This window comes from Taudactylus pleione, unplaced genomic scaffold (genome assembly GCF_031769625.1).
Source record: "Taudactylus pleione unplaced genomic scaffold, aTauple2 ptg000127l, whole genome shotgun sequence".
Lineage (NCBI taxonomy): Eukaryota > Metazoa > Chordata > Amphibia > Anura > Myobatrachidae > Taudactylus > Taudactylus pleione.
Window position 1 is genome coordinate 942,902 of NW_028284529.1, and position 23,501 is coordinate 966,402.

The following is a 23,501-nucleotide window of genomic DNA, read 5'->3' on the forward strand; positions in this document are numbered from 1 at the left end:
CTATTTCTATTATGGTCATGGTGTGGGTTGGGGGAGGGGGGTTTCCAGGCAACCGGAAACCCCCCGCGTTTGCTTATGGCTTGTGATTGAAGTAGAATGTATCACTGGATGCGTGTGTGTGAGTCTGTCCCAAGTCAGTAATGTTCCCAATGTGCATGTATGACTCGGGACAGTTTTTGTAGAATTATTATGTAGATATCGCTCTCTAAGATGCAGTTTATGTGATCATTAAAGGAATTGACTCAGTATTTAAAAGTTAAGTTTAACAACTCCTAAAAATAGAAAATGTGTCTATATATTATCAACAATACTTTCATCCTGCTTATTATTCATTTTCCTGTTAATGGATCACTTTATCATTCCACAACTGCCTCACATTTCTGTAGGAGTTTTCATTCTCTTTATTGGTGGTTGTTGAGCAACATAGGTCATCTTTTAGTGATGTGAGATTAGGTCTTTCTAACAATGGATGCCAGTCTATACATGTGGAGGGCAGTCCTCCCTCAAAACCGGTTTCAGTGCAGGTGGTGCCTGGAGGATTCTCCACTCAATTTCAATGTTCTGGAATTTGGGGCAGTCTTCAGTGCCCTGGTTGCAGCCAAGTCCTATCTAAAGGGTCAAGCAGTCAAGTTTTGTTTAGACAACGCTATGTCAGCAGCATACTTCAACCATCAAGGGGGCACCAAGAGTGCCCAGGCCATGAAGGAGATTAAGGATCTTCCTTTTGGGTGGAGAAGAATGTGCAGTCTCTCACAGAAGTGCTTATCCCCGGGGTAGAGAATGGTCAGGCAGGCTATGTCGGCAGAATCTACACTCCACGGACCTGTAAAAAAAGGAAAGAGCAAATGTCATTCTTGTGGCTCCAAATTGGCCAAAAAGGAACTGGTATTTAGACTTACTCCATGGCAAAATGCCCAGCATGTCTCTCCTGTTATGGCCAGTCCTGTTAAGTCATTGTTCCTTCATTCAGCTTTACCATGTCTAGCTTTGATGTCTTTGTTACTGAAGTAAAAATTTTTAAATCTAAAGGGTTTTTAAATAAGGTGATAAAAATAATGATGAATGCTACGTAGCCTGTATTGGACAAATGTTGTTCTTCCTTTAATTTGAACCTGTGGATCGGGCCAACCTATCATCCACATTGGTGAGTGACCAGGCGCGCTCCTGCGGGGTTGTTCATCACATCGACAGATCAAGCCTATATGCTGCTCAACCTATCAATTTGATGAATGACCCCATGGTTGTTGATGTGGCAGGTGAACGACATATCGCGTGGTCGTTTACCAGATCGTGTGGTGTTAAAACGACTACACGATTACTGTATGTCGTCTGTCGCATCGTGGGTCGGCCAGGTACACACATCGTGTAATGTGTACCCGGCTAAGGCTGGCGTGTATTTCTGAGGTCCACCCTACTTTTCATTCTCCTGTGGTACCATGGGATTTTTATCTTTTCTTCAAGCCCTACAAAATATACCTTTTGAGCCTTTAAAATCAGTGAATTTAAAGTTTTTAAGCTGGAAGGTGTTGTTTTTATTGTCCATTTCTTCACAATGAGGGTCTCAGAGTTAGGAGCTCTCTCATGCTGTTCACCTATTCTTATTTTTTTATGAGGGTAGAGAAGTTTTGAGAGCTAAATCTACAATCCAGCCAAAAGTAGCCCCAAGTTGCATGTGAACCAGGATTCTGGTCAGGATGGCAAGGACTTTTTGTGATTATTGGATATAGTTAGAGCCCTAAAAAAGTATGTTTAAAGAACCAAGAATATATGTAGGATGCATGTCCTCTTTATCCCATTTGATATTCAAAAGCAAGGCTGGCCAAGCTCTAAGCAGAATATTGCTAGATGGATTGCGGCTGTAATCAGTCAGGCTTCCATTGTAGCAAATAGGCAAGCTCCAGAGACAGTCAAGGTTCACTCCACTAGATTTGAGTGGGCTTCATTGGCGGTCTGGCATGGCACTTCTGTTGAGTAGGTTTGCAGAGCGGAAACTTGGTAGTCTGTAACAAACTTTTATGAAGTTCTACAGATTCTGCAGTAGACACACCTGTTAATGTCAGACGCAAAAGGTCCATGTTTTTAGTCTGCCCATGTGGTTACAGTCGAAGGATGCAGAGAGGTGGAATTTCAGTGGGCATTTCTGGGAGGTAACAAGGGTCGCTGGCCAGATGCGGGCGTGTCGTAGTCAGCGACTTGCATTTCTTTTTGTACAGTAGTTGCACTGATGTCCTTGTCATGTAAGCGCAAAACCAAAAATATTTTATTTTATATATTCTTATATTTGGGTTATTGTTAAAGTTTAGTGTTTTCCTACCATGTCCTGTTCAATAGTGGGTAATATGGTCTTAGAATAATAATAATAATAATATTAAAGCACTTATTTCCCAATAGTACTCAATGTGCTTTAGATTTTCATTTTTTAAACAAAACAAGATACGTAATAAAAGTAAGTATTAATGGCATACAGGAAAGAGCTAAGCATTTGGGTTGTATTATTATTTTTTTTATTTTTACAACTTAAAGGGGGATTTAATTAAATATTTGAGTAATCAGGTATTTTGAACAAAAAAATTCCCTATGTGCAGGCGCTAATATAGAATTGACTATATGAATAGGGTACCAGTCCTGCAGCTGTAGGGGGTTGTGTCAAAACTCCCAGGTATTTTGAGTCTGTTTTGAAAGGTTTCCTCTCAAACTATACGATGCAGCAAGTTCCAGAGTGTCGGAGCCACAAAGCTAAAGCTCGACCACCAAATGAATTAAGGGAGATACTGGGTACTGCTAATAGTCTTTTATCCACTGATAGAAGTAAGTAAGTCAGGGTTTAAGCAATCAGAAGCTACTACAGGTACCTCGGACCGGGTGGCAGTCGGGATACCGACGGTCCAAATACCGACCATCGGCATCCCGACTGTCTAATCCCGGCAAGGGTCTAATGACAGGTGTCGAAATCCCGACGCCTGCCATTTTACCTCCACCGGGAGCCCAATGTCCGGCATCCCGATCGATGGTAAGCCGGGCACGGACAGCTGCGGGGAAGGGGGGATGGAGAGGGTTAGGTTAAGGGTCCCGTGGGGGACTTAGGGTTAGGCACCCCCCGGGAGGGTTAGGCTAGGGGGGGGGGTTAAGGTTAAAATGCCAGAATTTCATATATTACACGTACACAGTATTATTTAAAAGTGATTTTGCAAAGACCCTCCCCCCCCAACATGTTTTGGGGTGCTTTTTTGTGTAATTGTATTTCGCAACTGCTTGGGAAGTGTAAAGGTTAATAATCACAATAACTATCATTATAAAACCTCAATTCATTTTCTTCTTCATAAACCATATTACTACTCAAGATTATTTCATCCCTGTGGAAATAATCCATCTGCCTGGAAGCCTTTTTTCCATAATAACACTGGACACCTGCCAGCTGATTCTTCCTGTAATAGCTAGATACTTCTAAAAAAAGAGGGGGGGGGATACATACTTTTGTAAGGGCTTTTTACATGATGAAATCTCTTCTTGTAATAATTCAGTTGGTCTATTGTATTTTTCCATAATAGCAAGTTAATTTAGACCAGAACCTACTATAAATAGTTCTATATTTATCCCGTTTTATAACACTATTAAGTATATAGCTGTGTGTGGGGACTGATGCTAAACCTAACCTGGGTCCCCCTGTTCACTGTCACAAAGCAAACACTACCATCACTGGACGCAACAGTTAACATGAGCCCTTATGCAGAATACATATTGTAAAACAAACTTGTCTTATTTTTAATCAGTAACAATACAAAGGTAATAACACAGTATTGTCATATCAATTTACATAAAAAAAGGTAGTACGAAGTTTTATTATTAGTACTAAATAAACACATAGGGAAAGGTAGGGAAGAGGGGGGGGATGTTCCTGCTGAAAACAAATATTGGTGTAAAGGATCATAATCCTAAAATCTAACACCCCTGTGGGGAGCCTCTCAATACTGACCAATACAGTTACAGAATTCTCTGACTTTAAATTCCAACCACTTCAGCCAAGTTATGACAAATTCCGAATATCTATAAAGCTATGATAGGGTAATATCGTCTATGTCCTTATGCAGGAAAAATCTCCTAAACCAATTCCTAATAGGAGGTGCCTGCCTTTGTTTCCAGTATACCAGGATGATTGTGTTAGCTGCATTATGTAATTAGTTGACTGCTTTTTATGCTTTCTCCACTGAACATTGATGGTTTCTGGTCATCACGCAGAGGGGCGCAGTCTGCATCATCAAATCACACCCACCACTGTGCAATGACCTGAATCCATAGCAGCAGCAGGAAGACCTAAAAAGTAGGAAAGAGAAGTGGGTACTAGAATAGAGGCCCATTGCCCCGGATTCTTTGAAATTTGGGAATCTCACAGACATTAAACATTTGAAGCATATTTTACGTTGTACTTGCCTACTCTGCCATAATGTCAGGAAGACTCCCAAACTTCTGGTCCTCCCCTACTCCTTGGAGTGTAGACCACCTTTTTGACATATCTTGTAAAGAGGACACAGAAGCCCATCTCTGGACGTCTATTTTAAAGGGGGGTTTGGAGCTGTAGTTCCATTGGCCCCATTGTTAATCTGGCCCTGCTCTCTAATTAAACACTCTTATTTGAACGTATTGAAAGCATTTTGTTCCCTTACATAGTGATAAACTCTGTTTGCTGTTCATATCAGACCATGTATAATCTCTTCTGTCATGACTATGCAAATTCTGAATTTGCTAAATGTATTTTAACAGTTAACTGTTTAATACAATGCAGCATAATGCTTTACACAGGGCACAGAATACACCTCATAATAACTGCATAATACAAGTATTCTCACATTACTCTGGAGACCACTGAGAATAATTCTTCATGAATACTGTCAAGTCAGCAAATTTCCATTGCCTGCTCTGCCATGGACTGTGCTTCAGTCTCTGAGTTAGAGTTAGCTGAGACTATAGAGCTAGTGCATTCTGCTCAGTGACTCTGTCATGCACATTGATTATACATTATACTGTTGGTGTTATATTTTATTCATGATATAACTATTTGTTTTACAGCTTGTCAATCATTATCACATATTATTTCTGCCTGTTCTGATAATGTTGGCTACTGATAATGTAAGGCTTTGTAACTTTTTAATTGCGTTACATAGATTTTGCTATAAATAATAATCCATTCATTCCTTCTAGCAGAGCCAGATTATGATGTTGTTATGGGGCCCGAGCAAAGATTATATTTTGGGTCCACTTTCTACCCCATTTGTCAAAAGAACTTACATACAAATGTGTTTAAGTAATACTGAACTCTCAGTGCCTGCTGGGTACACACTTGGTGATCTATGGTTTGTTCTATCGACGATCGATATATCAGGAGTGCATCATCGGGTGTGTATACCCAATATGCCTGTGAATAGCGTAGTTCACAGACATAACAGGTCGGCCCTGCACCACAGCCAATGCCGATATATCTGAAAGATACATTGGTGCATCTGCAGGTGTGTACTGGTGACCTGCCTGTACACTGGCCACAGTGACCCCCAACACTGACATCTCAACTGGGTAGGCAAACTTAATTGTAGTGATATTAGCCCACATACATCAAACGACCGATTGTTAAGCGGAACGACTGATTGGACAGTGGACCGGTCTGCTGACTGATCCATCGTCCTAGTGTGTACCCAGCCAGCTGGGAGGCCATTTTGCTTACTGGATGATTTATCTCGGTCTTGTGATTATGCATGCACTTTACTTTCCCAGGTGTACAAACCTTCAAAATAAGTACATTTGCTTTACACAGGAACAGTTTGTGGGTAATTTTATCTCTTTTTGTAAATTACAAAGGTGTGACCAGTGAGGTCTATAGCCACTGAAAAAGCACAAAACTTCTGGTTAGAATGACAGAATAGTATGTTCGTCCTAATAAAGTAATAACATCCATAAAACTGGCGAAACAAGCTGCAGTTCTTATTGCCCTTCAAGAAGTTTTATCTTTAATTAGCTGGAAAATTGTTATTTGTGGGCACACAACAGCTGATTCCAAACAACATCTTATCGAGATCTAGCAGATGTCAGGTGGACTGATGAAAAATGCAGTTAGATCTTTTTGTACGTGGTCATCGATTGACTTCATTACTTGCGGCCCCTAGGATCTGTGCTGCAGTCCTGAAATGGCAAATCTGTCCCATCTGATCACATGTACAGTGCATGTCTGGGGGTCATGTAACCAGACCTGTCCATGTATGGCACCTTAAGGCTCACTGGAGCTGATGCTTCATAGGAGTTTATAGCAATTACACTCACATTGTATTCTAATATAATTAAAATATACATGTATGTATGACAGATTTAAGCAGAATGTAAAAAGAAATAACCAACATTATTACTTAATTGTGTTTTTGTTGAAAAAAAAAAAAGATTTTAGAATGTACTGATGAGCCTGAATTTACTATGCAGAATATAAATGTACTATACACGGTGTTCCCTTATGTTACAGAAATCCTACTCTGGTGAGAACACAGCTAGCGTCATAGCCCGCTCCTGCGCTGCCACAGCCCTCTCACTCCTAGTCCCAGTGCTTGTTGTGCATTTTAAGGAGAAGGTGGAGGAAGTTCTTAGTACTCTGACAGCCAGGCTACCTGGGAGGCCGGAAGCAGATGATTCTCAACCCCTCCAAGTGCACATGGGACTGGCGTTGGGAATGTTTCTCTCCCACCTGTGTGAGGAGAAGGTCAGGTATGTCACATGTTCAGGGATAGACTTAGAAACGTGTTGCTCTCTGCAAACACTGATTTGTCTTGTTGCCTGAGTACAGTATGGCAGAGAGGATGTAGTTACAATTCCGGCGGTCGGGATGCAGGCGCTCAGAATAACGACGCCGGAATCCTGACTCCAGAATCCTGACCGTCGGAATCTCAATGGCAAGTATTAGGGTTAGGTGGAGAGTTAGGCTGCAGGGAGGGGGCGGGGGGGTATGGTGTGAACGTTAGGCTGCGGGAAAGGTGGGTTAGGGGGACGGTTAGGGTTAGTATACTTCTGTCGGGATGCTGCTGTTCTTATTCTGACCACCGGGATCCTGTACCCAACCCTGGCAGAGTGGCTGACAAATGTGGTATAGAAATTAATTTATTTTGGTGTAGGTATTTTATGCTTTCACTAATCATAAATGTTCATATTAGTGGAATTAAGATTGTACACTTACTGATGGTGGGACACTTTATTTTGGAGACACATTTTCCTACTTTGTAGGCATTGCTACCAAAGTATTTTTATCTTTACTCTATGTTTAGTGTGTGTGTAGATGGCTTCCACAGTGATGGGTAATATCTCCTGCAGTTCCTTAGCTGTATGTGACCTTGCCTAGTAAGAAAGTTGTCTTCTAAAGTTTACACCTCAAAGAATCAGATGAGGTTAACGCTTTGTTTTTATTAGTGCTACTAAATCCACAGAAAAAACCATAATAATGTTGTATACAATGACTGGTCTACAACTCGCATACTCAACAATGCTCATCTGTGTGTAGTATAAAACCATCAATACATGTGGCCCTCATGCGTGTCTCTCTTCCTTTTCTGCAGTGATACTTCTGGTCAGCAGATGAACTTGCTCATAATGAAGTCCCTGGATGCACTGGAGGCATGCTGCTTTGACTCCAGCTTAGAACACAAGTATGTAACATGCTCATAATACAGGGATTAATTTGGCAAGTTTCCACTACTCCTTAGCGTTTGTCATTTTTAACACATGTGTTACGCAAGTACCAGTGACGTGTGGTGAGGTAAATGGCTGGGGAGGCGCTGGCTAGCATCCGAGACAGATTTACACATACATATATGAACCCGTGGGTTCATGTGGGCATTATACAAAGGTGCAGCAGTATACAGTGCTGGAAATTTGGTGAGTTTTGATCATGTATGTGCGGACAGGGGAGGCAATGCCTCACCTGCCATACTCTTTTTCCTCCAGAGTTGACTATAAAAATTATTAGAATAATACAAAAAATATATGTATAATATTTCTTTACATTTTTCTTATAATTTTTATAATCAAAACTGAGGAGTATACCTAAGTATGACAGGAAAGGCTCTGCCTCGCCCGACCGCAAATCACTGGCAAGTAGAACATTATAAAAAGAAAACGCTTCCAAACAAGTAAAGCACATAATTTACTCTTCCGAGCCTAAACCTAACATATTTGGAAAAAAACATTCTCTAAAAACATGTACAGTAGCTTGTTGACAGAATAGTATGGCTTGAAATATATTTCATGATAGTTTGACAGTATCTATAAATCTGTCCTCCAAAATCTTCAATGTCTGGGTTGACCCAGCGACGCTGATAAATGCTGCTTCTCACAGTATGATGGGTAAGCAGCATTTAGTCTCCGTTACTGGTTTAGAAGGAGAGTATTATTCATGTTGGCTTTTATTATAAAGTATTTGGCTAGATCATAGTCTCGTTACAACTGACATTTTAGTATGCCTATAAGGTTTTCAATATAAATAAAATAGCTGTGGTCGCAAATTTCCAGCATAAATATTTCTTTTGAACCATGTTTTAGTGTTAACTGTCTTCCAGGCATTGTAAATTAACATAGAAAGGTGCTTAATTACATTTATTTGACTCTCTTAAAAATGTTTCCTATGCATATTCAGCTGTAATTTTTCTGTGACTTAATTAGACAAATTAAACCCGTGCAAGTACAATTGTTTAAGTAGCATTAAACTGAGAATAATGTATCCTTTTTATTTCTCATGCTAAATAGTTCTTTCCACCTGTGTGTTTGCGAAGTCTCTCAGGCGTTTGTGGTCTAATGGATGCATAGTCTCATTTGGCACACAGAATGTGACAATTTAAGCAAATTGACTTGTGCTTGCGTAGGTTTCTATGGTTGCTCATGAAGAAACAACTTATCTTGCTTTGTTGTACTTTGATTAGCTTTGAAATACTGCCATCTACTGGTCATTTCACAAATCACTAAAATAAAAGCCTTTTGTTCAGTTTCTCAAAAAATGAAGTGCACAAGGATAAGTAGTGTGTTGTTAATAAGTACATTTGCAAGACCTCTAGACTAGTACATGTACAACGAATGAGCCTAATGTACAATATATGGATAATTTTACATGACAACGTTTGTGTTATAAAATAATAAAATGTATTCTGCAGCTGGGTGAGCGTTTTGGCTATGGGCATTACGTTATTACATATGTAACCATTAATTGTAATGTGTTTATTTTTTTACTATCTCCCCAAATAATGTTTCACAAATTTTCTGCCAAGCTGGCAGCTCTCTGCTTACATAATTGGGAACAATTGTAGCAAATTGTTATCTAAACCTGTCATAACATATGGCAAGCTGTCAGATGATCAGCACATTGATTATAATGTAATTGTTTATCTGTTTTGTAACACCCTTGCTGCCTATTTATTTCATGAAGCTACTCTAAATAAATGCCATTTAAATATTTCTCTAGGAGCTTGCGGAACCAGAATTGGCAAGCCGCTGTTCCACAGTGTTCATTGCAGGAAGCCCTTTCCTAGTTTTTTGGGTTTAAACAGTAAGAAATTGGGGAAGTTGTACTTTGTCCATCTGAGAGGTTTAGGAAATTCTTAAGGAGTGAAGTGGTCTGCAATATAGGTTGGTGTTTTGTGAAGGACTGTTTTGTATACTATGAGGGAAATTCAATTCAATGCAATGTTGACTAACTGCGGGAGGGAGCTCCTGAAGCTATTCAATTCAACGCAGTGTTTGGACGGGCTAAGGATTTTTTTCTCGCTCTCCCCTGGGGATGCGAGGAGAAATCCAACAAAAGTGCCGGGGACGCAGCTGTTTGCCAGCATAGCACCGTACTAACAGCCGTGAGCCCGGCACTTTAGTCAGAGAATGCCGGTTCTCGTGCCTAAACACCAAGTTGTGAGAACCGGCATTCTCCGACATAACAGCGCAATGAATTGAATAGCTCCGGGTGCTCCCTCCTGGCCCTATTCAATTTGTGTTGAATTTAATTCCACCCTATGTATATTATTCTTTTTTTTTAATGCATTGATTGATTTGACATAAGTGCACGTCTTTCAGGGTTCAAATAACATGATGACAGTCATCACCAGGCTTTTAGACAATTCCTGAAGTACCACCATTGGCATGGGATACATGTGTTTAGGAAGCAATTGCTTCCTGTATTTGAGCTAGGCTCACTTTCCTGTTTCCTGACCCTGTTACTTGGGGTCAAGGACAAAGAATTAGAATTTGGGGACAGGAAACTGCAGGAATCTACACTGACACTACATTGAAAGCAGGGAGCTGTGAAATTGGATGACACATCTATGGTGGTGAGAACAATTAACGGGAACGGTAGTTTGTGAAAGTCAAAAACAACAGTTGTATAACAACCAAAACGGAATACAGTTTCAAAACTATAGCTGGTTAGTTTAAATCAAATATACTTTTTATTCAAACCATTTTTATGGCCCTTGACTGAACAAGCTGTGCTTTGATATTTGATAAAGGTTAGTATAACGTCAGTTACTGCTGCAGCCTTGGTAAAGAAATATATTTTAAAGCCGTACAAACACATGTATACTCCGTTACATCATCTCCCGTAGTACGTTTCTGCAGTGGGAGTACTTTGACCTGTCACTCACACTATTTGCCCAGGTAGTGAAAAAAACCATTCTTTACCTGGACACATGCTGCAAAAAAATAATAGAGAAGTAGAAACACATCTGTTATATCAGATATATTATTGACAATAACACACAGTAATACACAGCTTTTGACATGAAGTACTGTTAAATATTGCAGTGTTGTAATTGTTTGAACACATCTATACATCAACAACAGTTAGGATCAATGTGGTTGTTACATATAATGAAAAAGATCATTTACATCTTTCGAAAATCAAAACCCTAAGACTTTGTATTACTAAAAAAGAATTAAATAAGTGCTTTTTTTATTGATTTTCAAAAAAGAAAACAACAAATAGACAAACATAAAACAAAATAAAAGGATGTAGAACTAGCATATCATTGATGTCACATTACAGTGAGCAAACAGACTAGCATACAACACTTTTATACAACAATTGTCCATATATATATATATATATATATATATATATATATATACATACATACATAAACATATATATATATATATATATATATATATTCTTTCCCCTCTCGCACACACCAATAAGTGATTGTGTAGCATTATTTCCCCCATTGGTACTATTACATAACAGCACTAAATGAAGAATTGGAGACAGAGAGCCGGTGATGTGAGGTCTGAGCATGAGCAGAATGAAGCCATTTGGCCCATATGTGTTCAAATTTAGATTCAGCGTTTCTAGCCAAGTATGTATATTTTTCATGTGCAATTGTGGCAGAGACTAAGGATAACCAATCATAATATTCCGGCCCTGTGGAGGCCATCCAAGAGCGGGCAATGCAAACTTTGGCCAACATGCAAACATTCAGTACATACTGACGAGTGTGTCTATCAAGCAAATGGTCTTCTATAATTCCAAGCGTACATACAATAAGAGTAAGAACAGCCCGCGGAACTCCTGTAGAGGAGATTACCCTGAGTATTTTTTCCCAGAATGACATAATCTGAGGACAATCCCAAAGCAAATGCCAAAAGTTGGCCCTACATTTAGGGCAATTTGAATCTGAACGACCACCAAACCTAAACAGACGATCAGGGGTTAAATAAGCCCGGTGCAATAGGAATAGCTGGATTTGTTGGAAACAAATTGAGGTGGTAGCTAATCGTGGACATCCCAATGCATTCTGCCATGAATCGTCCTGTATTGCACCCAGATTAACCTCCCATTTAGCTCTGAGAGCTGGCAGATCATCATGGTGGTGAGCCTGCATTACAAAGGAGTAGGCATGAGAAACAAAACGTCGAGGTCCGCCTATAGACAAGAATTTTTTGACTGGGGAATCTTGAATGTTTGGGGGAGCATCGGGGAATTGGGTCGCTTGCGAATGTCTAAATTGCAGGTATCTAAAGAAATGTGACTGTGGGAGGCCAAATTCAAATTGTAACTGACTAAAGGATTTAAGTACACCTGCATTATATAGCTGTCCCAAGGAGACCACTCCCCATCTGCCCCAAATCCCCCTGGTCTGCAACGCCAAAAGTTCAGGCAAAGCTCAAGAGCACCATAATGGAGTAGCCGGATCTAAGCCCTGTGTCTTCAGAAGTTTTGAGACAGAGGGCTTCATTCAGAGGCGGTCGGAGGATGCAAGCGGTCGCTCAGAAACTGGGCGGCCGCTTGCATCCTGACCGCCCGCCTCTGTTGCGGTCGTTAGGCTGTGGGTTAACACCCACAGCTCTAACGACCGCTCCGGTGATGATCGCGATGGTCAGAGACCATCGCGACCATCGGGGCTTACGACGAGACCCTAGGGTAGGGTCTCCCTTGTCGTAAGCCCCGGAGAGCTTCTGGCTCTGTCTGAGCCGGAAGCTCTCCACTGACATCACTAGTGATGTCAGTGGGGCCTCCCCCAAACGGTAGGCGTTCCCATGGGAACGCCTCCGTTTGGGCTGCCACCTCCCCGGCCCGCCTTCCAAACGGGGCGAGCTGTCAATCAACATCGACAGCTCGCCCCCTTTGGATTGAGACCCGCTACGACCAGCGCTGTCGGTCGTAGCGGGTCTCAGGCATGCGCACGACGGTGCCGTCGCCGTCGTGCGCATGCTCTGTGGGGGGCCATCGACCCGGTCCGAGCGCATCGGCGCTAACGACCGGGTCTGAATGACCCCCAGAGTCCCATATTCTGACAGCTTGTTTAAGTATAGGTAACATAGTGTTAGATATATTACCACTAAGTAGTGCCTGCAGAGGAGTATGACCTGGAGTAACTTGGGAGATCATAACAGCATGCAGGGCCAGAGGGTTAGTGTCATTTATCCAATGCCACAAATGCGCCAGTTGAGATGCAAAATAATACATGCGAAAGTGGGGAAGTGCCAGACCCCCCTGTGAACGAGGCTTAGTTAGTACATCCAATTTTATGCGAGCTCTGCGATCCGCCCAGACCAGAGAGGAGACCAAACTGTTTATTTGATGGAAAAGTTTTTGGGGAAGATAGATCGGAGAGTTATGGAGTACATATAACACTTTAGGTTGTAGCACCATTTTAATTAAGTTGACACGCCCAGTGAGTGAGAGTGGAAGTTTGCTCCATGTCTTTGCCCGAGCCCGTAAATAGTCCACCTGGGGCACCACATTTAAGGTCACATAATCTCGGGGAGCATTAGATATCCAAATACCAAGATATTTAAAGGTATTGACCCACTTCAGCGGAAGTGAAACACTCGATCTCACAGGGCATGGTCCTCTAAGGGGGAGAATACAGGATTTATCCCAATTTATTGTAAGTCCCGAGAAACTACCAAACTGAGTAATGAGATCAAGAACATGAGGCATGGAGCTGGAATAGTCAGAAACAAAGAGCAACATATCGTCAGCGTACAACGCCACTTTGTCTGTTCTGGCCCCCAGCTCCAATCCCCTGATACTCCTATGTGCCCGAATGAGACAAGCCAAAGGCTCAATTGCTATAGCAAACAGGGCGGGAGACAAAGGGCATCCCTGTCTTGTTCCACGCGATAAAGGAAAGGAAGAGGATATAAAACCATTAATTGACACCCTAGCTGTTGGGGCCGAATATAGGAGCTGAACCCATTTTATAAACCCAGGGCCAATCCCAAAACAGCGCATGGTCTCCCATAGGAAGGGCCACTCGTCAGAATCGAAAGCTTTTGCTGCATCCAGCGAGACAACTGAGGAGGACCCTTGCCCACGAGAGACCTGCAAATGAGTGAAAAGGCGACATAAATTAATGGATGTGCACTTCCCGGGCATAAACCCTGACTGGTCTGGGTGGACAACAGATAAAATCACCCTACCTAATGGAATGGCCAATAATTTAGCTAAAATTTTAACATCTGTAGGGAGAAGGGATATGGGTCGGAAAGAGTCAGAAAGCCTCGGATCCTTCCCCGGCTTAGGCAAGACCACAATAAGGGCCTCTGACATAGATTGTGGGAGAGCAGCGCCCTCATATAGCTGGTTAACCAAGTCAAGGAGACGAGGGACATAAAACTGACTGTGCTTCTTGTACAGCTCTATCGGAACTCCATCTAACCCGGGTGCCTTACCGCCAGGGAATGAACGCAAAGCCTCATCTACCTCCTCCCGAGTCAGGGGAGAGTCCAAGTAATCCCTGTCCTCCGCCGTCAAAGTGGGCAATAATATACCTGCGAGATAGGATTGTACATCGTCTAACGTGCAGGTCAGTCTAGAAGTATACAAAGCCTTATAAAATTGTACAAAAACTGCAGCAATATCTAGGGTCTGTATCTGGGCCACCCCAGCAGAATCAGGAACTTCAATCACAGCTACAGGGGACCTCTCTGCACGTGCCAGATTAGCAAGGTAACCTCCTGGCCTGTCAGCCAAGGCATAGTGGGAATGTGCTGCAAACAGCAGCCTATACTGAGTCTTAGCCAATAGTAAGTCACTCCACTCCTTCTGCTTGGCAAGCCAGGCAAGTCTGGAAGAGCCCTACCCATCAGACAGATACGCTGCTTCCAAAGCCCTGCAGGAGGATTCCAACTCTTTCTCATGGTGCTTGTAGGAAGATTTTAATTCAGACACACGTCTAATCAGGGTACCCCTTAGGAAGGATTTAAAGGCATCCCAAACTACCGTAGTGGAAGCCGAGCCATGATTATTAGAGAAGAATTCACCCAAGGTAGCCTCTAGTTCTGACCCCGCTCCCATACGAGTTAACCAAAAGGGGTTGAGCTTCCAGAGGGAATGCCCGCGTTGACCAATCAGGTCCAACCCAAGTGCTAATGGGGAGTGATCTGAAATCCCTCTTGCTTCGTAAACAATTGACTGAAGTTTAGGCAACAGATTGGGGGAGATCAGGGCAAGGTCAATCCTGGAGAACGAATGATAGCTACGTGAAAAAAAGGAATATTGTTTCTCCGTAGGATGTCTCGTCTTCCAAGCATCCACCAAGCCCAGCTTTGCCACAAGGGCCCCGAAGCGACCACTACTGGAGGAAGAGGAACCAGAGGCATTGCTCTGCCTATCAAGAACAGGATCCATTACGTTGTTAAAGTCCCCCACACAAATTACAGGTGTATCTGGAAATCTAGCCATAAATTCAGCTGCTTTTTTCATAACCTCAGATGAGTATGGGGGTGGGATATATACAGCCAATAAAAGAATGGGGGCAGCATTTCTTCGACATTGTAAAAAAACATACCGTCCCCAAGTGTCACTTTGCAGGGAAACCAACTCAAAACCAAGTGATCTGCGTATATGGATTGAAACACCCCTAGATGATGAAGTGTGCGAGGTATGATAAGCCCATCCAACACACGGTTTTTTGAGTGACATTAACCTACCCCCCAGCAAATGTGTTTCAGTGAGGCATGCAATGTCAGAACCATATTGTCGGAGTTGCCGGAGGACTAAGGATCTTTTCATTTTAGCGTTAAGCCCTCGAACATTCCAAGATACAATTCTCAATGGAGTAGCCATCATCCCAGATTAGTACCAGATACTAGCAACAATAGACAGCGGATAACCTGCAAAATAGCATTAGAGTGTGCGAGACAAACAAATAGACAAATTAAATATACAATGGTATATGCATAGAAGAAAACAAAAATTAATTGCGATACAAAAAAAATTGACATGACATCTCTATAGGAACATCCATTGAAAAACATAAAAAAAACAAAAGAAAAACCCCAACCCTTATTCCCTCCCCGTATACCTAACCCCAACTTCGGCATACCTAAATTCCTAACTATAATTCCTAACAACTATCCCGATACAACAACCCCCCTACAGAGTACGGAGCAAAGAATATAGATGACCCCTAGACATGAGGGAGCGCTCCAGCCAATAATGCCCTCGGTGCCCCTGCAAAAAAAAAACATACAATAGCAGGGGAAGGTGCATAAACCCAAACATAATACATACAGTAGAAAGGTGACATAGACTTATGTAGCGCAATCAGAGTACAATGCAATAAACCGACAGATAAAAAATAGTCGTTATTTGCAATCAGTAATGTTATGAATATAGTGATCTCGTAATGCTATCAGTCTTATTGTCAACAAATAGATAATAACTTGAAGATCACAGCAAGCCATAAGCGCCCAGCCTATATGAGAACAACAGTCAGTAACCAGAAATTAAGAATAGTTACGTGAGTTCAAGGCAAATTATGATCCAGCTGACTTAGGGCCTGATTCAGAGCCGCTCGTAAGCGGCCGCTCGTTCTTTCCGAGCGATGTTAGCCCAACTGCGCATGCGTACGGATCGTTATACGCATGCGCTAACCAGTCAGTGCGGCTGAAATTCATGTGCTCGCAAAATAGCGAATGCCTGCTATTTTGAGTGACAGAAAGAGGCGTATGTGGGTGGTAACAGGGGAAGGTGCTTGAAAATGGGGAGTGGAAATCAGAACGCAGGCGTGCTTAAAGGTCAAAACGGGCGTTTTATGGGTGTGCATATTTAAAACAGCAGCGTCATTGACCACGTCACTGGGTTATTTTATAGTCAGAACTGCTCGCAAAATTGTGGTAGCAAACACCAACCCCAAGAATAGTGAGCAGTTCATACCCTTGTCGATGTACTCGATTAATCTAATAAATAGCGGACATGACGTAGGATGCGAGCGGCCAGGGGGCGTATTTTTCCAAAAAACGAACGCAAGTTTTGTTCGCTCGTTCAGACATAGAGGCGTGAACAGACCGCAAACAGCGAACGGTTCATTTGAATAGCCACCCCTTGTTTTAGAACGAACGACCGCAAATAGCGAGTGGCTCTGAATGAGGGCCTTAATCTTCAGCCACCTGTCTGCGACCGGGCCTGTAACGATCTAGCCATAGAGCAGCTTCTTTTGGAGACATAAAGAACTTTGTTTCCCCGTCAGCAATAACTCTTAGCTTGGATGGGAATAACATTGCACATGAGAGATTCAGTTCACGCAGGCGTCTCTTAATTGGCATAAATTGAGCTCCCTCCTTTTGCACATCAATAGAAAAATCAGGAAATACTGAGACACGACAGCCATTCCTTTCCATAGGACCTTTGACACGAACTAGTCTGAGTACTGCGTCACGATCTTGGTAGTGTAAGAATTAAGCTATAAACGTGCGGGCAGGTGCTCCAGGTGGCGGTGCCCTAGTAGGGACGCGATGAGCCCTTTCCACCGCAAAGTGAGAAGTAAAAGCATCGCGACCAAAAGCTTCCAGGAGCCATTTTTCTAGAAATTCTTCAGGATTGTTCCCCTCCTCCCTTTCTGGCAATCCTACGAAGCGAACATTGTTGCGACGTAATCGCCCCTCCATATCTGACAACTTGCGTTGCACGGCCGACATTTGAGAATCCAGGGTATTAACTCGTACTTTAAGCGGGGAGAACGAGTCTTCCAAGGTGGAAATACATGTTTCAGCCTCTCCAACCCCCTCGCGAACACGCTGTAAATCTTGATGAATAATAGTCAGATCAGACTGTACAGAGCCAATCTGGTCAGCTAAGCGCTTCTCACTGGTAGTTACAGCATCCAACACCTGCTGTAAGGTGATCTCCGTGCCCGGTTAGCAGGAGGAGCTGTAGTTAAAGGAGGTGATTGATCGGGCGTTTCCACAGAATCTTCCTTCTGTGTAGTATTAGACACAGGGTTACGTGAGAAGTGCTCCAGTTTAGCAGCAGCTGATGTGTGGTTTGTTTTCCCCAAAGCTGAAGGGCAACACAGACTAATAATATAGAGAGCTACTGGAGGCAGAGAGTCAATGGGTTAACAAAGAAGAGAAAATGGCCGCTACCAGGAAATCAGGATACAGCTTCACTGCCCCATATACCAGCACTGAGCAGCACAGAGCTTCACAACCCCAGAGAAGTGAGAAGACCAGCGCTGTGCAGCAATGGGAAGGATAGCTCAGCACCGCTGTTCAGGAGATCCAAGGATGAGGAGAGGGGTGTCAGGCACTCACCCAGAGCAGCTCCACAACCAGCTCCAGCAGGCTGCAGGACCCAGGACCACCTCGCGGCAATCACAGGAAGCACCCGGCAACAGAAGGGCAGAATGAGTGAGCACGTGTCCCGCAGACAGCTCTGGCGGCCGCAGGGAGCTCCAGACGCTGCAAGTGTCAGAGTCAGGGAGCTCAGCGGCAGGAAGGAAGCCAGAGCAGGAGACGGAGCCACGTGTCGGGGCAGGAGGACTCACACTGCAGAGCCGCGCGGACGGAGAAGAAATGGAAGGCGCCTCAAACTACTCCCGCAGAGGCAGCACAACTTCCCCCACAAGCCAGGTATAGTGGGCACCGCTGGGCAGAGGACAGGATATTGGCAGCGGATATCGTAGCTGGAGAGCTCAGCAAAGCGCTAGTTACTCCATTTCCGTCTTGGCCACGTCCCCTATTTAATTCTTTATTGTAAAAAAAGTTGTATAATAGTTTACTGTGAATATATTTGCTGTAATTGTATGGAATGATCTGTGTTTAGTGAATTCATTACAGCATTCAATTAAATAAGCTTTTTTTAATTGGGTGATTGTATCACAAATGAGCGTCTGAAAGAAAGCACCACTTGTACATAAACATTTAGTGGGTTTATATGTTTATTCAAAATCTGGAGTTCTTTATCCTTATTTTAATGAATGTGTGTAATTGCTCACCCATTATGTGGTGTCCTTGATGCAGCCTCTGATCATAGCTTTGTCATTCCTTTGCACAGCGTTGGCTGCATTTTAGGAGTGGGCCTGGTACTGTCTTTTATGAGTCAGAACAGTCAGACCGACAGCCAAGTCCATGTCTCAGCCACTCTGCGAAAGCTCTACAATTACCTGGAAACCAGTACTGACCTCAGCCGATCTGTACAAGAGGTAACCGGTTTTATATCTGTGTTGGCTGCTTTGGCCTATTAGATTGTCCCTGAAAAGTATATCACTAATAGCATTATCAATGCCTTTATCATTTCAAGGAACATTTAAACTTTTATAATTGCTATAATGTTAATGATATGTTCATATTTGTGGATTTTCTTTTAAAGGTAACTAAACTAAAAGGACTGGTTTTTAAAGTCCACGGTACCACCTTAGTTTGCTAGATACACTCTAGCAGAGTGCATATAGTGTTTGCTGGATATGAGGGTTATTTCAGTTATTCAATTCACAATGATGATTTTAAACCAGGTGATGCAGAGGTGGGTGTCAGGTTATACATTTTAATTCTTAAAACTAGTTCTGGAAACCGTAAAAATCAGTGACATCATTTCAGAAATGATTAAAAGAAGTATCTGAAAACTTGTTCAGAGTATGGAAGATACTATGAATTGTGTATCAACTTGTAACTTTAGGTGTACACCTATATATATTTAAATAAACTCTCTATAATTTTTTTACATGATCATATACAACATTAAAATGAAACAACACATTGGGAAACAGTAGTAATATTGCAATACAACAGAAGTCAGTATGCAAATGCAAAAACATCAAAAAGACATCTATTAAATGAGATCAAAAAGAATAAACCGTAAATGAATAAAAAGGGGTAAATAGTGGGGAGGACAAAGGGAAGAAAAGGGGTATAGAAAGGGAGAGCCCAGAGTGGGGGCCGCTGATGGAAGAAGGCCCCCACTCTGATGGAAGAAGGAACCAAATATCTGATAGAAAACGCTCGTACACAGAAAGGGTCTGTAAAGGGTTAATGATCACACCCAAGCAAGTTTTTTAAGCATTAGATAATAACGGTTTTAGAACAGAAGGCCTTACAGTCAATAGGAATAGAGCTGGGAGAAAGGATTATGGAAGTAATACCACATACACTATGTTTGAATAAATTTGTGGCATCTGGGTTACATTAAGGATCTGAACCTCCAGTTTATCAGCGCATCTAGAGCCTCTATGCAGTGGTGTAACTATAGAGGGTGCAGGTCCAGCAAGCAGCCCCCTGCACCCAGGGCCATACTAACAATGGGGCGGGTGGATAGCCTGCTGGTCCCCCCCACCACAGATCGTATCTCTATTACTACTACCTTATTAGCAGCTACTGCGATCGGAGCTCTCAGCTCCGATCGGGCAGTTCAAACAGGCCGGGAGACAGTCAGTGAGGGCAGCAGGTACCAACAAAAATTACAGCTGGAGGAGGGCTGCTGTGCATGTCCACCCGCAGCAGCTCCTCCTCTCATAGGCCTTTGCGTAGTCCAGCAGGCAGAGCGCCTGCACTGACTTATCTCCTTGCAGCCTGCCAGTACCAGCCACCTCCACAGTGCGCTGCTCTGGGTAGATCCACCAGACTGGATGCAGTGCACAGCCATGGGGTACTTTGCTTGGTGAGGATGATGGGTGATGTGTTGTGCTGGGAGAGAGGTGCTATGAGGGGTGCTGTGCTGGAAGAGGGGTGCTGGATAAGGAGTGATGTGCTGGGTGAGGGCTGATGGGTGCTGTGCTCAGAGAGGGATTGCTGGATGAAAGGTGCTGTGGTGGGAGAGGAGTGCTGGATGAGGGATGCTGTTTGTGGGGTGTTGGGTGCTGTGCTGGGAGAGGAGAGCTGGATGAGGAGTGCTGATGGGTTCTGTGCTGGAAGAGGGGTGCTATGCTGGATGAGGAGCGAAGAATGCTGTGCTGAATGAGGGGGTGCTGTGCTTGGAAGGGAGAGGGGCACTGGGTGAGGAGTGCTGTGCTTGTTGAGGACTGATGGATGAGATGCTGGGAGAGGGGTGCTTTGCTGGTTGAGGGAGGCTGGGTGAGAGGGTTATGGAGACTTTGCAGTGAGAGGAAAGCCTGGTGTGCTGTGTGGGGAGAACAGTGGGTTTGAAAGAAAATACTAAAGAATTCATTTGAGTGCAAATTTTCATATTACAGTAAATGCAACATTAAGCTTAATAGTGGAATTTTCTGCAAGCGGGCACCAGCTAAAATCTTGCCTAGGGCTCCAAATTGGTTCTGGCCGACTCTGTTAATTATAAGGACGCATAGTCATGCCCTTATATTAAGGCTGCATCTAAAAAAATGAATTTCTCCATAGAGAATTATGAAGGGGGGATCAGGGTGTTTAAGGGGCTACACCTCAAAAGCTATAGGAGGTAACAAGTTGAAATTTGGTTGGGGCGGGTAGAACTGTCGCACAGTGCTGCATGCCAAATTTCAGGGCATAAAATTAAAAAAATGAGGATTTGGGAGTAATCTAAAGCTCCAACTGTCACATTTTTCTGACATTCTCAGTTAGGACTTTTCTGCTATAGTCTATGGGGTTTTTTTTGGGAAGGCAAAACTCAGGGTAGGTGGCGAATTTAGACTTTGGGTTTGCTTTATTAGGTAGCTATTGTGCCAGGGTACGTGCTTTTGGGGTTCAGGTAAATTAGAAAGTTACAGTTTTTAAACTATTACCTGAAGAATGCGACATAGTAGAGATAGGACTTTTCAACTTGTTGCGCAGCCTCAGTAGGAGTGTCCAGCAGGTGTAGTCATAGTGGCTTCACTTGGGTGCAGCAAGATGGCCGTCGTTTGCGGGGGCCGGGACCGGGGGGCAGGAAGCCGGCGTTTGGTTAGCGGGCATTAGCTGCGGCCAGGAGCTGGGGACGGTAGCGGGCATTAGCGGCGGTGGTGGTGCAGGCGTTAGGACCCGGGGGAGGTAACGGCACACAGATACAGGCTCGGATCTGAATATTCTGAGATACCTGCATCTGTGTTTAAAAAAAACAAACAAACAAACACAGAAGCACAGACAGGTCAGTGAGACCCGTCTGTGCTTCTGTGTAAAAAACAGTGTAAAAAAAAAATGGCATGGCCCCCTCCCCAAAAACCAACCAGCCCCGGGCTATGGAGCCCCAGTACTGGTTGTGCTAAATACAGGGGACAAATGACGTAGGGGTCCCCCGTATGAAGCACAACCAGCACCAGGCTTTTCAGAGCCAGTCATGCTTGCCAAAATACGGGGGACAAATGACGTAGGGGGTCCCCCCGTATTTAGCACAACCAGCACTGTAGTTTCACAGCAAAAGACAATATTTTAAATTTTATTGCACCACACTTTACATAATCAACCCGGCACCCACCGCCCAGGGGTGCTGGGGATAGCCCCGGACTATCAGCCTGGGCCTGGGGTGCCCTGTAGAGGGGGACCCCTTTATTGGGGGGATCCCCAGCTCCCCTGGGATCCTCGGCCTGGGCTGACTAGCAGTCAGGGGGGGTGCTTCGGCTGGGGGGCCTGGTGAAAGGGCTCCCCTGGCTGTGGCATCACCCCCTGCTAGAAAGGGTCCGGTGCCCCCCCTGTATTTCAGGAACCAGGACCGACTCAGAGCCCAGTGCTGGTTGCGCTAAATATGGGGGACCCCTATGTCATTTGCCCCCCCGTATTTTGGCAACCAGGACTGGTTCTCAAAAGCCTGGTGCTTGTTGTGCTTCATAGGGGAAACCCCTACGTCGTTTCTCCCCTGTATTTAGCACAACCAGTACTGGGGCTTCAAAGCCCAGTGCTGATTGTCTTCTAGGGGGCGGGACCACGCCTTTTTTTTTACACATTAAATTTTTAACAGATGTGTAGATGGATCTCACTGCTGCATTCTTGCATCTGTGACTTATTGATTTGATTTTCTCAGGTGCATACGCACTACCAGTGAGCCCTCTGTCGCCCACTGATGCCCCCTTTGCACTGCACCGCTGCCACTGCTCTACACCACCACTGCTGCCGCTACCCCAAATGCCTACAGCCGTCTCGCACTCTGCACCTCCCAAACCAACCTGCTCTGTGCTGTCCCGCCTTCCACCTGCATTAGTGTACCATTTTGTTGCCCTTCTCCCCTGCAGGTGGCCCGGTTTGCTCATCCAAACCCTGATAGTTAATACATTTTAAAAAAGCTATGAAATTCCATAGACAAAAACCTTACAGTTTCATATGTCCCATTAAGGCTGCTTAGACATGATCTGAAAATTCACAAAACCTATTGATTTTCTGCCACTCGAACTCCAAAAAGCAATGAAATTACGATCATTAAGGCTGACGCCTTAATGGACGTGTTCCTTGCGCAATACAGATATGGTATGCCATCACACCCTGTGGTTAACTGCAGATTCAGAACTCTCACAGAATGAGATTGCTGTCACTCACAAAATGGTGGAGCTGCTAAGTCACAGAATTGTGTGCTCATTGGAATACACACATGCAGTCTATGCAACTGAGGTCAAAGCAGAGAATAGAGCTGTGCAGATGGAATAAATGTGGTGTGGACACTGTATTATAAATAAAGAAAAGTAAACTGCTTTACTTTGCATAACTTGTTTTATTTTGCTTTTTTTTACTTTGCAAAACTTTTATTTTGAATAACTGTTCACTTTGCATACAGTAATTTTGCATAACTCTTTACAGCACTGTACAGTACTTTGCAGAACTTGTTTGTTTTATTTTGCATAACTTAACTTCAAATAATTTTTTTTACTTTGCAAAACTAGTTA

At 43.4% G+C, this 23,501-nt stretch overlaps 1 protein-coding gene across 4 annotated transcripts in view; it reads left to right on the forward strand.

Moving 5' to 3' along the window:
* FOCAD (focadhesin) overlaps window positions 1-23,501 on the forward strand; it is a 311,722-nt gene that overhangs the window by 247,348 nt on the left and 40,873 nt on the right. For all 4 annotated transcript variants that reach the window (XM_088472585.1, XM_088472586.1, XM_088472587.1 and 1 more), the window contains 3 exons: window positions 6,500-6,738; window positions 7,581-7,670; window positions 18,782-18,929. In XM_088472585.1, coding sequence (XP_088328711.1) covers window positions 6,500-6,738; window positions 7,581-7,670; window positions 18,782-18,929 — 477 coding nt within the window. The remainder of the gene's footprint in view (window positions 1-6,499; window positions 6,739-7,580; window positions 7,671-18,781; window positions 18,930-23,501) is intronic.